Source organism: Thermochaetoides thermophila, assembly GCF_000221225.1.
Source record: "Thermochaetoides thermophila DSM 1495 unplaced genomic scaffold scf7180000011816, whole genome shotgun sequence".
NCBI lineage: Eukaryota > Fungi > Ascomycota > Sordariomycetes > Sordariales > Chaetomiaceae > Thermochaetoides > Thermochaetoides thermophila.
Window position 1 is genome coordinate 6,619,966 of NW_006383032.1, and position 15,308 is coordinate 6,635,273.

The 15,308-nt window shown below is 48.4% G+C and overlaps 3 protein-coding genes across 3 annotated transcripts; 1 reads left to right on the forward strand and 2 right to left on the reverse strand.

The window, feature by feature from the left end:
- Positions 1-5,447: 5,447 nt before the first annotated feature.
- Positions 5,448-7,518, reverse strand: CTHT_0038930 (uncharacterized protein; the record flags this gene model as incomplete). The annotated part of the gene is made up of 5 exons (XM_006694241.1): positions 5,448-5,480; positions 5,608-5,648; positions 5,973-6,388; positions 6,458-7,298; positions 7,377-7,518. 5 exons carry the CDS (start codon positions 7,516-7,518, stop codon positions 5,448-5,450), a joined length of 1,473 nt encoding a protein of 490 aa, XP_006694304.1.
- Positions 7,519-8,352: 834 nt separating this feature from the next.
- CTHT_0038940 (uncharacterized protein) lies at positions 8,353-8,667 on the reverse strand (the record flags this gene model as incomplete). The annotated part of the gene is made up of 1 exon (XM_006694242.1): positions 8,353-8,667. One exon carries the CDS (start codon positions 8,665-8,667, stop codon positions 8,353-8,355), a length of 315 nt encoding a protein of 104 aa, XP_006694305.1.
- Positions 8,668-8,704: 37 nt separating this feature from the next.
- On the forward strand, positions 8,705-8,986 carry CTHT_0038950 (uncharacterized protein; the record flags this gene model as incomplete). The annotated part of the gene is made up of 1 exon (XM_006694243.1): positions 8,705-8,986. The coding sequence occupies one exon, from the start codon at positions 8,705-8,707 to the stop codon at positions 8,984-8,986; it is 282 nt and encodes a 93-aa protein (XP_006694306.1).
- Positions 8,987-15,308: the final 6,322 nt, after the last annotated feature.

Sequence of the window (15,308 nt, forward strand, 5' to 3'; positions counted from 1 at the left end):
CTTGGCTTGACCTTGGCTGGATCCACATGCTCCCAGCTGTTCGACCCCTGTCGGTGTCGCCGCAGCTGGCAAGCAGGGGTCCGCTCATGCGTTGAGACGACGATGGAGCGACTTGATTGGTCGAACGCTGCGGGTGTGCTTTGGCCTTGGTGAATACCTGTTGAATCAGGGTTAGGGTTGGCTTCAAAGGGCTCAAAGCCGAAAAGCTCAACTGCGAGAACTGTCAAAGGAGACTCCCCCCTCCAAAACAAAACAAGACTAGAAAAAAAAAAAAAGAAAGATCATGTCAAGAACCGGGAGATGCAAATTGCAGGATAAAACTCTGAAAGAGTAGAAATTCCATGCTTTCATGCCTGCGCTTGGTTGAAGCGTCCTCTTCACGATGCTGCTGCAGCCTATAACTTTCTCATCCCAGCACTCCGCCAGGTGTACCTGTGACGATTCCACAACCTCTTAAGATGGGCGAGCTCGAATGTTGTAGAACCTCGGGGACTGGGGGTTCTCTCACAGTAGTGTACGTGATTTACTGCGGTCACCAATTGTTGGTTGACAACTGCTTTTATTCTTGACTTGGGAGTAACTCCTCACGACTCCGGGGGATGGGCGATTCTATATACATATTCATATTCGAAGTCGTTGAGTGCCTATCATGGTGTTGAATTTCTTGCCAGGCATTTTCGTCACCGCCGTTGCTGAGTGACAACGGTAAAGTCCTTCCATCCTTCTGATTAGTCACTGCCCCGGACCCGATTCTTACCCTGTCTATAAACCATTTCCTCTATGCCAAGTGGTGTGTATGCCAGGTATTTCTCTCCTTCACTAAAACTACAGCTACCGAATGCAGTCTCCTGTGGGTGCATTTTTTTTTTCCGTAATATTGCGATTGTAATGTTTTTTTTTTATTTTATTTTTTTTTGGCTTTGTAGGTATGGAAACTTCTGTCAGAAGAAACATAGTAGCAAATTTACCCTCTACCTAGACAACACATGAATGGCAAGACCCTATCTTAGCTGACAACACTGCGCATAGTTAGGAAACCCGTTAAGAAATGGAATTTGCCAGGCCATATTCGGTCTTGGATTTACCACTCCAGCGATCAACAGATGCTCACTCGCGCAGCCTGCATGGCGATCCTCCTGGATAAAAATGGTTGCACCATGATTATTTACTTATCATTACGAATCGATGATTCTCATCCTAGCTACGAGTACCGGAGTCCACGTGGCCGCTCTCAGCTTTGGTCATTGACTCTACTGGGAGCCATTGTCATCAGGATTACTACGCATAGCCGTCGCCTACTTCCACCTGATCATACTACGCGTTCTAGGCGTCAGTAAGTTTGGGATGAAGTTAGCTCTCAAGCCATGTCTTCCTGCCCTCCAAAGATTCGACTGTCTGGGCTATTCTCAGCCCACTCCCTGCAGTGTGTTCACCGTCCACGATTTCTGTTGAAATCACTTCGGATGGGGCGTTCCGATCAGCGCTACGTGTGAAAAACCTTGAATATCCCGAAGGATCTAGGTTTCATCGGCATGATGGAAGTGAGGTAACTTCTGTTGCTTTTCCTTGGGCAGTTCTGGATTCTATAGCTTTCGTTGTAGATGGTAGTATTGTCAATACCGCTCTTAAAATCCTGCTTAAGATTCGTTAGGGAGAGAGTTTTGAGGAAACTGATAACGTCGACATCATACCCACTATGTTTAGCTACGAATGGTTTTGCTTCACAAATCATGAGCTACCTATTGGGCCAGAGACGAAGAGTCCGCCAGTCCAGCTCGTATGTTTCTCTGAGAAAGTCTGGGACAACATAAAAGCAAAACAAAGAAAGCTAACGTAAACACGTATATAAACCAGGCCGGCCATAAACCACCGTGGACAGACCGCTCAGGAAGAAGTCGTCACATTTAGCCAAACGCCACCGCTGCTCCTTATGATATCAGCCATGCTAAACATTGGTCGGGAGATCCTTGGAACAATTAAGCAGCCTCATCAGAAGTATTTCCTTTTGCACCGTGTCGCAGTCCTGATAGCTAGCTTGCTCCTTTTTCTCCGCAAGTTAATTGTATCTCTGGTCGCTACACCGATCAAGACATCGCGACGCTGAAAAACGCAAGTCAGAGCGTTGTAATCGAAAATGATGAAAAAGACCCAAGAGAGAATCTAGAGTTTGGCAATTGCCGTAACAGTCAACGCAGTCAACACCGCACAACATAGGATGAGAGCCATGACAGTCAAAGGAATGGACGAAACCCAGCAAATGGAAAAAAAAAAAAAAGAAGCCGACACAAGACGATCGCTTCAACGATAAATAGAACGAAGGTACTTAATATCTCGTAACAATGCCAGTCAACGCAAAAGGGGGAAGGGGGGGGTGGGGAAAACAAAATTGAACTTTGGATAGCAGCATGTTTAAGCAATGTCAAAGCTTATTTTCTCCAAATCTTAAGATTGACGTTATGTGGGTATATAGGCGCAGATCTTAACTACAGTCGGACCTGCGGTTAACGATGAGGTCCGTCACTCTGGTTCGTATCCTAAACCTGTCCGCTCTTTCCATTTTGGCAAGGTTGATGCCTTTGCAAGCATACCCTATAGCGAATGGAAACACCTTTTTCTATACGGCCAGAGGTCGTTCAGTCAGCTCTGCAGAAGAAAGAGCATCAAAAAACACACATATATGGGTATATGATCGTTCACAAACCTCCTTAGATGGGTTGGAAGGTAAGTGGCTAGGTTGTAGAACCTGAGGGACTGGGGTCCTCATACAGTGGCGTCTGTGATCTGCTGCGGTCACCAGTTGTTGGTTGGCAACTGTTTCTATTGCTGATTGAGGAGTCTTCGTCATGGATCCTGGAGATGGGTGACTCTATATAGATACTTATGCTCAACAGTCGTTGGTATGCCTGCCCTGACGCCCAGATTATCGTCAACCAAGTTCGGAGTTATCGTCGATCGTCGAGGGTTGAGGTTGATTATCGGCGACTCTTGGTAACCATATCCTTCCTTGCGTATGATTGGTATACCATTTGACCGGATTTGGAGCCTTCTCATTCATCCTCGCCACTACTGTAGGGCAGCTACTGGCCCGCACCTGAGCCGTAACAGTGTATGTATTACGGGTAGTTTTCCTTTTAAACCACCCTGAAACAGAGTAGGTAGGAGCTCTCACATAGATTCAGAATTACTGCGGCCACCTGTTGGTTCAGGCAACTGTTTGTATTGCTGACTGGGGCTTTCTTTTCGTACCCCTTCCTGCTGCGAGGAATCTATCTACCTTACATACTCAGAACGCTTCCTCGTTTCTTCTACCAAGGACCTTTCAGTCTTTCGCCGGAGATTCTCAGCTTTGACAATCTTTCGCTACGGACGCTTAAGCTTTGACGATCTTTCTTTGGTGGTTCTTAGCTCTGACAACTTTTCGCCAGAACTCCTTGTTTCTTTTCCGCTTGATACATTCTGTTGGTCGTGACAGCTTTTTTTCTATTTAAATTTTTTTTCTCTTTCCATTGCTCCTGTACATCTTGATCCAAGTTAGTTTACCGGATACTCCGATTCCACCGCTCGGCATTACCCTCGATGTGTGTGACAAAGGTTCTGGATTTAATCCAGTGGTATGTAATATCCAATATGGACCTTTTCTCTCCAAAACGAGTTCGTTCCTTTCCAACGGTCCCATGAAACAACGGCTATAGGAATCAGACTCATCAGACATCACGCAGTTCAGGAACGTTCGAACCTTCTGGCCCAGTCTGGGACAGTCACATGACACAAGATCAGCCCCCCATTTACAAGAGATGAGGGTGTGCTTTTCTAGTCAAATCCGCCGCTATATGCTTCGAGCAGCACCTGCCAAATCAGCTTGAAGGAGAGTTTATTCTGCGCACAAAAGCGCGATGCTGTTCCAAATATCAAACTACAGACAGATCGCAGATAAGTTGGCAAGGTATTCAATGAGGATGTCAGTCCTTTTAGAGAGAGTCGACAAACTCTTGAGTGATGCCCAGGCCTTTTGGGGGAACGAGGTCCAGTGGTGTACGTCCAGCCTGATCTGCTAAGTTCAGATCAATTCGACCATGAGGTAACAAAGTTTTAATAGCCACGATATTTCCATTCCATGCAGCATAATTCAATGGTGTTTGGCCATAATTATTTTGTCAATTTGGATCAACTCGGCCATCAGATAACAGAGTTTTAACAACCAACAGATGACTCCTCGTTGCAGCGTAACCCAGCGGCTTTCGGCCGAACTTGTCATTCTGGATCAACTCGGCCATCGGAAGACAGAATTTTGAAAATCTCCATATGATGTTTACATAAAGCGTAATACTGCGGCGCATTGCCACGCTTGTCTTGTCGGCCTGGATCAACTCGGCCATCAGATAGCAGAGTTTTAACAACCTCGGTACGGCCATTCAATGCAGCCCAGCCCAGCGGGGTTCGACCATAGTCGTCTGGTCGGTCTGGATCAACTCGGCTATCGGATAACAGAGTTCTAACAACCTCCAGATGGCCGTATAGTGCAGCGTAACTCAGCGGCGTTAGACCAGTCTTGTCTTGTTGGTTTGGATCAACTTGACCATCAGATAACTGACTTTTAACAGCTTCAGTAAAGCCAAACTCTGCAGCGTAGCTCAGCAGCGTTCGACCAGACTCGTCTCGTCGGTATGGATCAACTCGGCCATCAGATAGCAGAGCTTTAACAACCTTGGTAAGGCGGTTCGATGCAGCCCAGCCCAGCGGGGTTTGACCATAGTTGTCTGGTCGGTCTGGATCAACTCGGCTATCGGATAACAGAGTTCTAATAACCTCCAGATGACCGCCCATGACAGCATAACTCAGCGGCATTCGACCCGAATTGTCTTGTTTGTTTGGATCAGCTCGGCCATCAGATAACAAAGTTACAACAGCCTTCGTACAGCCATTATGTGCAGCAAGGAATATCGGCGTTTGGCCATTGGTGTCTTGTCGGTTTGGATCTATTCGGCCATCAGATAGCAGAGCTTTAATAACCTCCGTATGGCCGTACCATGCAGCACGACCAAGCGGCGTTTTGCCTTGCTCGTCTTGCTGGTTTGGATTAACCCGGCCATCACATAACAGAGTTTTAACAACCTCCGCATGGCCATTCCATGCTGCCCCAGTCAACGGCGTTTGGCCATGCTTGTTTTGTCGGTCTGGATCAACTCGGCCATCACATAACAGAGCCTTAACAACCTCGGTATGGCCATTACATGCAGCCCAACTCAGCGGCGTTGCGCCACCGCTGTCTTGTCGGTCTGGATCAACTCGGCCATCAGATAACAGAGTTTTAACAACCTCGGTATGGCCCCTCATTGCCGCCCAAGCCAACGGTGTTCTGCCAGAGTCGTCTTGTCGGTCTGGATCAACTCGGCTATCAGATAACAAGGTTTTAACAACCTCCAGACGGCCGTTCGATGCAGCAAAACTCAGCGGCGTATGGCCTCCATTGCTTGGTCGGTCTGGATCAACTCGATCATCAGTTAACAGCGTTTTAACAACCTCGGAGCAACCCATCCCTGCCGCCCAACTCAACGGCGTTTTGCCATAGTTGTCTTGCCGGTCTGGATCAATATCGGGGGCATGTACAAGGAGTGCCTTGGCTAGATCATTGAGCCCATAGGCACCAACTATGTGAAATGCATTCTGTGATGGCTGCAAAGCCTCTGATAATTGCCCTGGATTCTTTCTGATCTCGGAAAAGAGATCGCAAAGTTGTGCCACCATGCTGACCCATTCCGATTTTGTTAACAGCTCAATCAACTGAGGTGTGCAGAAGCAACATGCAGATGCATGGTGTCCCCAGCAGTCAACGGCATAGGTGAAGAGAGGTATCTCAAGTCGTTTACACGCCTCTTCATACGTCCTGACAGGGCCGTCTGAGAAGTCTTTGAATGAAAGGAATGATACGCAGGTCTTTGCGATGTCGAGATGGGCGGTCGGAAACCACTGACTCCATGTATCCTGGAAATATTCCTGAGCTGTGTAGTGGGCAAGCCGAATGATTTCGCTGTCTTTGTCGATGACAACGAGCCCACAACATGCCGAAAGCATGTCTTCGGCATCAGGAATCGCGGTTTCATCAAGCTCGTCTTCACTGTCCTTGACAGCCCATGCATACTGAACATCTGTCGTTTTGAGAGGACGTTTAGCGCAGACGATCCACGATAGCACGTGCTTGGCGAGCTCCTTGTATCCGACCGGTTGTCCATTGATTCGCTTCATTACGTTGTCATAAGCCCGGCGTAATAGGGCAAGTCTTGGCTCCTTTTCCTTAGAGTCGTTTTGAAGCTCGTTCAGTGTTTTACGGATAAGTTTTGCGCTAACTTTATCCTTCAAGGATTCGACGAAGAGGTGAGCGAGCAGGAACCTAACTTTGTAAGTAAGCATTTGCTCTATTGAATCAGTAACACATGGTTTATGGACACTGATCACTTACATGCCATCTGCGACATTGGCAATACAACTGACGATTTCATGTTGGAGGTCCGGATACTTTGATACAGTGCGCAAGTTGGACATCTGATTGCGCACATATCGCTCGATGTCGTCTCTATGGGCTACGATCTCAAGTCGAGTGGAGTGCCCATCAAAGGCTTCCACAATATCAGGTACAGGGCGGGAAGTAGCCAGGATGTTGACATTGCTTCTCTTCGATTGAAGGCGCAGCAATGCCTCAATGAACTTGGAACGAACATCGTCGCTCATTTGACACTCGTCCAGCGCATCGACAATAACGAAGACCCCATCCTTGTACAGTGCAGCGACAGTACGGAACATCTTTTCGAGATCGTTCAACGATGGCTCCGATTGGTACTTATTGCGTTCAGAATAGACTTTCACAACTGCGCGTGGCGGTGGAGACTTGTTCATGATTAGTTGCTTTACGAGGTTGGCAAGGAGCTGCTCCACGGTTTGGTCGCCTACGCGCCGGAAGTTACAGTATAGGTATGCGATGCCAACGTCACGGTTCGTCAAGTTCCTTTGGAGATGATCAATGACGATCGATGCAAGGATAGTCTTCCCGGCACCTGGTATGCCGGGGCAGAAGAGAGTGACCGACTTCCTTGAGAGCCTAGTGGGCTGATTAGCTTGAGGGAAAATAAGAATGAGCCAGGTTCGAAGGAAACAAGGACTATACCATTCCTGAAACTGAGGAGACTCTAGAAACCACTGTCCTGTGCCTTCTTGTCTTTGGCGTAGAAAGTCGGCTTGCTTTTTCGAAAAGTCTTCTTTGGACAAGGAAGAGAGCCAGTCGAGGATCTCTGTATCTTCTAGTTCTTAGGGAACAGATGTCAGCTCAAGATCGGCCACAAGACGATGACTCGCAATCAAGCGAGACCAAGGTTCGGACAAACCTTCTTCCCAATCGCTGCTCACCTGCGATTGATCGGAGCTGATAACACTCTCAGTATCAGTGTTATCGGAAGCAGGGGAATCAGCGTTATTGACAGTAAGGGGATTAGAGTTGTGAACGGCAGCGGAACCAATGTTGCTCATGGTGAGAGGGTTGGCGTTGTTGGCAGCAAGGGCGTCAGTGTTGAGTTAATTTGCCTTGAACCCCCGAGTCTAGCTGTTCAGGCAGCTAGTCAAAGGCCGAGGATTTGTGGAATTGTAACTGTTTTCCCTAAGTTGACAAAAAAAGAACTTCAAAAGTCCTCTCTGGTCTAGTCGGATGCACTGTCAATAGCGGAGCAGGCACGTTGAAAATAAAGGATCAAGGGAAAGAGAGTCATGTAGAAGCTCACCCTGTATAGTAAGGATGTTGGCAAAGAGATCTATCATTAACAAGACAAAATCTCAATTCGAATGCGCATTAGGGTGCAAGAAGGTTTTTGGGAATAACGCAGCCAGAAGGCCGTTTATATGTGATATATATGCCTAACCAACCCGACAACATGACAGTGCGGGGTTAAGGCTGAGCCGTATGCTCAGCATGCTCCACACCCGCGGCACTGTTCTTGTGCTCTGATCCGAGATAAACGGAACCACAGCTGGCAAGGCCTCAGGGATAAGGACGGCGTCGGCGTTTGGGTAGAGGGGTGGGCCTAACCGGGCGCGGAGCCCCAGGGGGGCTGGGTGAGTGGGTAAATGCGTGACCGGCCCGGAAGGGGAGCAAGAAGCCTGGTTGTGGCTGGATGGCCGACGGTAAGGTCCGCCGCCCCTGCAGCTCCATCTGATTCTCTCCCGCTCCCAGACGAGGTCCGGAGGGAAGCCGACAAGCCACCAACGGAAGTGAGCACCTCCGGGTCAATCCAATAGTGTGCACTTTGGCGCCGGAGTTAACTGGGCAGATCTTGTCGATTTCTCTTCCGGGAAAGCCTAACTTCTCAATTAAAAGGGTAATGATGCCTGCTGGCGTGGCATTGCGCGGTCCGGGTGGTTCCTATCGACACGGAAGAAGGCGCGATGGCTGGGTTCCTCCGAGACCGCTTCGTATCGTGCCGGGGTGGAGATGTGGTTGCCTTGAGTCGTGGAGCCTGAATGTTTGGGGGGTGGGCCCCCGTTGATTGCTGCCTGGGCGTAAGTGCGTCGTCTGCCCTGGTGTGGTTTGGGTCGATGTTGGCGGGAAAGGGTTTCGAGCAGGTCCTGGAGGATTCGATTGCGCTCTGATGGTCTCCGGGGGATGTTTGGTTCCTCCTGAGCCATTGTAGACTGGATGAAGAAGGAATGATGTCTAGCGATAATGGGCTTCCCAACCTTCCTCTCCAGAGTGCCGTCAAGACTTCTCTCAGACGTCCTCGATGGCGCGCAGCAGCTTTACAGCAACGGAGACGAAGGCGTTGAACTCCTTGACCTTCTCGCGGGCCTTCTTAAGAGTGGCAAGAACCCGCGCTCGCGGGGGCCCATCTCGGCGAGGGTGCTCGGCGGCCGTGATGTTGCGAGTCGAAGTGCTCAGGTTAACCACTCCTGGTTGATTTATTCCTACAGCGCTTCCTCTGATTGGCTGGATCCGGGATTAGATTGAATTTTATTTTCGACCGGCTTCACCCATGGGGGCGCTGGGTCGTGCTCACGACGACGGCGAGCAATAGCTACACTACTATACACACTATATACATGCCACACTGGGAAAAACCCCGAGAGGGAAAAAAAAAAAACCTGTAGGAAAAAGGCAGCCGCCGGAGGGGAATGGATACCCGCGAGGGACAAAGACCTATTCCCGGTAGAGCAAGTGGGATTTGGATCCCCAACTCCGATACCAACTCGGAGGAGTCGGTGTCGGGCTCCTTGTCTTCGCGGCATTGGACCCGCACGCGAAAGGGGGAACGAGGGGGCCGTAACGTCGGAATGTGTTGTCCTGTAGCCGCGTCGAACGCTTGACCCAGGAGCTCGGGTCTGGGAGGATCTGGACTGGAACAGTTAAAAGGAGAACTGGAAGGACCTAGGATTGAGTCTCTCTGCTAGCGGATTGTTAAACGTAGTGAGTCGACAAGAGAAGAAGTGGCCTTTAGACACCAGTTGGCCACAGGAGCAATCCTTGAACGCCCCCGGAGGGTGTTTAACTGCACGTGGTGCTCCATGAAGTCACCGTAGACTGAGGCCTCTGCAAGCCATCGTGCGAGGCATTGCCGGGAAAAGCTCTCTAGAAACGGGTTCTCTATGTATCCGTCCCAACGGGCCGACGAGGGCTTGTTGATGCGTTACCAGCTCCTCATATCTGGGAGAGATATCCGGCGCCTCTCCGGCCGGTTCGGAGGGAGACCAAGCCACGCCCTAGGCCCTAAGCGACGCGACTCCCATCGCGGCTGGGCCCCGAGGCCCGCTGCCGTCTGATGTAGGCGAGACCAGCCTTGATAGGGGAATCGGCGAAGTCGGACCTGAAGCAGGCGGCCGGCTGGCAGCCCCCCGACACGGCTCCTCCGCCGAGCTCTCTCTCTCCGGGTACAGGCCCACCAGCCACCACAGCCACTAAAATGGAATCGTCCGCCACACCGGGAAAATTGTCCTAAGCGCTTCGTTCGCTGTTTTGGTCAGGGACGACCAAACCGGCACGAGCTTTGATGGGACTAGGCGGCCCCGGACGCCGGTCCTCGTTGGGCCTGTGTCGAGTTGGACCATGCCATAGAGGAGAGAGGGGGCGACGACCGCGTTGAAGATAGCAAGGCCCGCCACCGGCGGAAAGCCCCGTACCCTCGTGTTGGACAGTCGCCTCATCGATCCCACTAAAGGTAACTAACTGATCAGATTTCTTGGTAAGGTTAAGTGATGAATACAGCTCTACAATGGACCGCCACATCCACGTTGCGTCGAAAACGACCGGCGACAACGGACCTAGTTGGTTTCGAGCTGTTGCACATGAGGAAATTCGATTGAATAGAGGCGTATATAAGCTAGCGAGAAAGGGAAGGCGCCTGGGAAAGATACCGTCGGGATCACATTGGTAACGACGTTGCTTCTGACAATCCCGGAAAAGATGTTGCGGGCCGAAGTGGACAAAGCCGGCGGGGAAGCATCCGTTCCCGAAAAAGTCCATCCTCGTAATAACGCCGAAAGAGGTTTTAGACACAAGTATTATCAGCATTAGGTATAACGAAAACCTGATCGATCGCATCGACGAGCACAGGGCCAATTCGGAATGGGAGAGGCCAAGAGAAGAGTCCCCTTGAATGGAGAATTGGCTAAGGTTGCAGAGATGGTGAGAGAAGATTTTGATAGACATCTGCCATTCGGGCAGCTTCACGGTTCCAGTCGGCAAGGTTGTCCTCATCTTGAATGATGCGAAGAGCATCTATCCATAGATACTGGACATCTAGGTCGCGTGCAAGTTTAACAGTATCCTTAAAGAGCTGTGGCAGTACATCGTTATCGATATCCTGTTTATGGCGGCACGCTGCTAAGTTGGGCTGTAAGGCATGGTCATACAGAGGTTGTCAGAACGTTGGTATCTCATGGCCGAACTCTGCTATTTTACGCGGCAGAATGGTTAGACGGAGGTTGTTAAGACAATGCCATTTGATGGACAACTCCGGTCAATAAGGCCATCGGACTACACTTAGACTGGTAATATTCCAAATATATCTAAGTTAGCTGATTTACACTGCCGCATATCTCACATTTGCGCAACATTCCCCTGCCCTTCCCTTCCTGCATATAGACACTCTTGCTCCTTTTCAGGTTTAGATGTTCCGAGAGTACATGATTTCTCAAGCGAAAACCCTGTCTCAAACGTTGCACACATTCTAATACAAAAGTTTGCAAACCTATATCGTTCGAAGTTAAATCCTGTCTCACTTTTACTTTAGCAGTTTACAAGATATTGCGCCATCTTCCCGATCGCGGCTAGCTCTGAGTGAAGTGCAATTTGGTAGCAAGTTTTCAGTTAATTCAGCTGATGTCTCGATAAAATAAAATGCTAGTTATGACAGTGCCATGGTTGCCTGCGAGGGCTCAGAGGTAGTTACCAGGCTATGGAATCTGAGAGAAAAAATTTCTCATGGAATGTTCAACACTGCGGTCGTCAGTTCAGGTAAGCAATTGTTTGCTGACTGAGGAGTCCTCCTTGACATTTTCGAGTGGGATGACTAGCTACATCCTTACCTACACGATTTTGGTATATCCTCGTGGTGAGTATCGCTGTTCCTTAGCTGATGCTCACGGTTGTGTAGTCGATTATCACTCTTGGCTTGGTGATTATCAACGCAGCCCGAGTGCCTGTTTCCTAGTGGGCCAGTTTTCTTTATGTCTTCCTGACTTATACATGTTAGGCCTTCATTTTTACTACCTGTCTTGTTCATAACCAAACATAACATAACAAAAGAAAGAGCTAGTTGACAGCCAGGGAAGATCAATCATCTTTCTGGGTATAGGTCTTTAAGCAACCTCTCACATACAAGGCAGGCAGTTCCTTTACTCTGTTGAATTGGGAGCAAAAATAAGCAGTTAGATTGAAGAGAAGTACTTTTGGATTTTTATGCGAAGACCTTGCTTTTGCTAACTTTGTGTGTTTTGCTAGTGAAATCTTAAGTTCATAGGGCATATGGCCCGGGACAGGGAAAATAGCAAAACTAACACTCCAAACTCAAATGTTAGCATCACTATACATAACGAAACGAGATCAACATACTATGGCTTCCTTGCTCCCAGTTGTCATCCTCGAGTGTCGGCTTCTACCTCGCTTTTCTTGTTTTACTATGATTGTGGCAATAAGGCTGACTCGCCCTGGGCTCTCAGGTGCCAACGAAGTTGAATGTGAATTTGGTCATAACGAAGGCCCATTAGAGAATCAGACCGAACCCAAATCCCGCTAGAATCAGAGTTGCGCAGAGATCAATCTGAGCCTTTGGGTTGCAAGGGATATCTTCTGCACAACCCCACACAGTGAGTGCACAAACACAAGGAGATGCCCTGCTGTCACTTTAACCTTATGATAGTTAATGTTAGATGTATAGAAAATGGTAATGTGGATGGAAGCATTTACTTGGGCGTTGCCCTGCAGGACACGCGGCCCTGAGGGAATCTGTCAAGCACAATGGGTGCCGCAGAATAACAACGCTCTACCTTCTAAACTACAATACGCGTGAGTGTGGATGAGCACGGCTCTTACATAAGGTCAAGTGTGCGCCTGACTGCAGTGGAGCCGGGGCTGACCGAGGTAGGTCAGCGGTGACCACGCCTTGGTCACTTGCGGCTAACAGTTAATAGTTAAGGTGGGAATCAAAGTTCCAATTCTACAACTAAGATTTATGCAACAGTAAAACTGAACTGCTGCCTAGGTATTGGGTCTCATAGCTCGGCATTCGCCCAAGCTGGCCTCATCATTGGACACTTAGGAGCGGTCCCAGCAGCCAATTATAGAGGCCTAGTGATGGGTCTTTGCCGTTCAAAAGTGCACAGGAAATGACAATGCAAAGTAGGACTGAAAGAAAGAATTGAGGACTTGAGTGTTAGAACTAACTTCAAAAGGATTTGACAAGGCTCTGGAAATAGGTATCTCATTCTTTTTGGCCACGAAGGATCACTCTAGCCGAATACGTTTCAGCCACATCGTACTAAATATACTCTCCACTCCACAAGTCTTAGCCTTTCTGTGATCGCAGGATCAATGGCTCGCTCCTGGCCTACTAAGGCAATCTTAGACTGGTTCTCAGTATCCAGTTATCAGTAACCTACGTCTGCCTGAGTGACCATATGCACCATAGCTCTCACGCAGGGGGCTTAATCTACTGTCACGTGGAAAGCTTGATGCTTAGGGAAATGCCAGAAGCTCATCATGCAGACCTATGGAACAAGGGTATACCAACACTTCAAAAAAGGACAATTGAATTTGATTGTGAAGGCTAGAAATTGCGATATTCCTGCAGTAAGTAGGTCGATTCTTCAACAGCTAAGATGTTAGTCATCCCTATCAGGTATCTAATTCATAGTTTCCTTATAACCTCATGCCTTCATCTCTTATATTTCATTGACACTCTTCATCCACTTTCCATACCCTATTAGTACTTATCCACTACAGCTTTGTCTACCAGAAACCACAGCTGCAGTTTGTTCGACGGGGAACTCGTCGTCCCTTGATGCCTGCCGTGTCCATCACGGCGTTAACATTGCATCGTGACAATAGGTCAGGATAACCGAACGATACTTGAAACTGGAGGTTTTTGTCTCAAAGTCTTTAGCACCTTGATATATCAAATGTGAATTTTAAGACGGCACAATCCAGAGGTTGCTGATGTTATATGATTCTATCTAGTTTTCGAACTCATGACATCCATTACTATTTTCTCTCCTGTCGTGACCAACAAGGGCTCTATCTGGAAAGAGTGGGTCTCATGCAGCCAACTGATCAGAATAAAAGGGAGTTGTGACCCATCAAAACCCAGATATATGCTCTCAAACGACCCTACACATCGGGAAGCAGTCCCTCAATACCAAGAGGCATTGAACCTCAACACCCAAGGATGCTGACCCTCAACGGTCTGTGCCATTGAGCATGTAAGAAGCCACAAGGGTGTAGGACATGTATATAGATTCCAGGCAGGGCCATCTGGCCGAAGAATATCCCCAGTTAGCAATGCAAACAATTGTCTGCTCAACTAGTGATCACAGGATCATTCTAACTGTATGAGAAATCTTGCCTCTCCGGTCCAGAAGCCTGGCATCTCTCAAACCCATCTCAGTAGACCTGTCTGGATCATCACACCGCCGCTGTTTTTGGGGGGATCAGCTATGTTAAATATCAATTGCATAATTTTAGCTATAGCACGACGTATCGGAGATCCTTTTTTGGTCACATTACTGATTATCATGGCTTCAAGGATTTTCTCGGGTCACTGGTTCAAAAGCACTTTTTTGTCAAGGGTACAGACTCACGAGATGCCCATAAAAAAAGAGGATACAGCGGACAATAGGATCGAGCCCCGCCAACCGGCTCGTGATCAATGTGAACCTCAGGTACATAGATGCTATAGATGAGTGTGATCAGTGTTTGTTTTGCTTGCCTAAAATTCCTCTTGGTAAAGTACAGTGCAGCATTCTAACCACTAGATAGGGACCAATCTTTCAACTCTTGAAGAGGCTTATCATTCTATGCTTGAGCAATTATACGACCCAATCTGCCTCAAGTAGTTTCCGGCTCTCCACCTCGCACTCCACTTGGTCTTTGAACATATTCAACCCCGACTTCCTGCTTGGGCCACCGGGTATAGGCTACTCAATTGGTCTTCGACCAGCTCAACCCTTCATCTCCCCGCTTGGACCAGCTGGATCAACAGGTACAAGCTACGTGTGGGTTTTTCCCAAAAAAAAAAAAGGTTTTTCCCCTCGCAATGTACTTTAGCAGCCTATTACCCACCGTCAACATGGGCATGACCCGAGTACATAGATAGGGTAGATAGTGGTCGAAAAATAATACATATATTCATGCATACAAGGAGTAGTTCTTTTGGTGGCTATGGTTTCGTTTCTATCAAAACGGGGGGGTGCTCGCTAACCTTGTCACTTACAATGCGATATGACAATCTCTCGTCTTTCAGCAATGGAAACAGGCTGTTAAAGATTAAATCACAATTATCTTCGAGATCTTCCCGAATCAACATGGGAGCTTCCTTTATCTAGAGAAGCTCTAAATGATAATTTTGTTATTGAGTGGGAAACTTTTCTCCACCACTGCACACCAAGGACATTGCGAATGAATGAATCAGGAGCCAAGTGTACACTCCTCATTTGCAAGCATCACATGCCGCCCTCAACCAAGGGTGCACATAACACTGCACCAGCTGGTAACATTATGGAACACAAGCAGCCGGCAAAACCAAGAAAGCAGTGACATGATGTGATGCATCACTATGGTG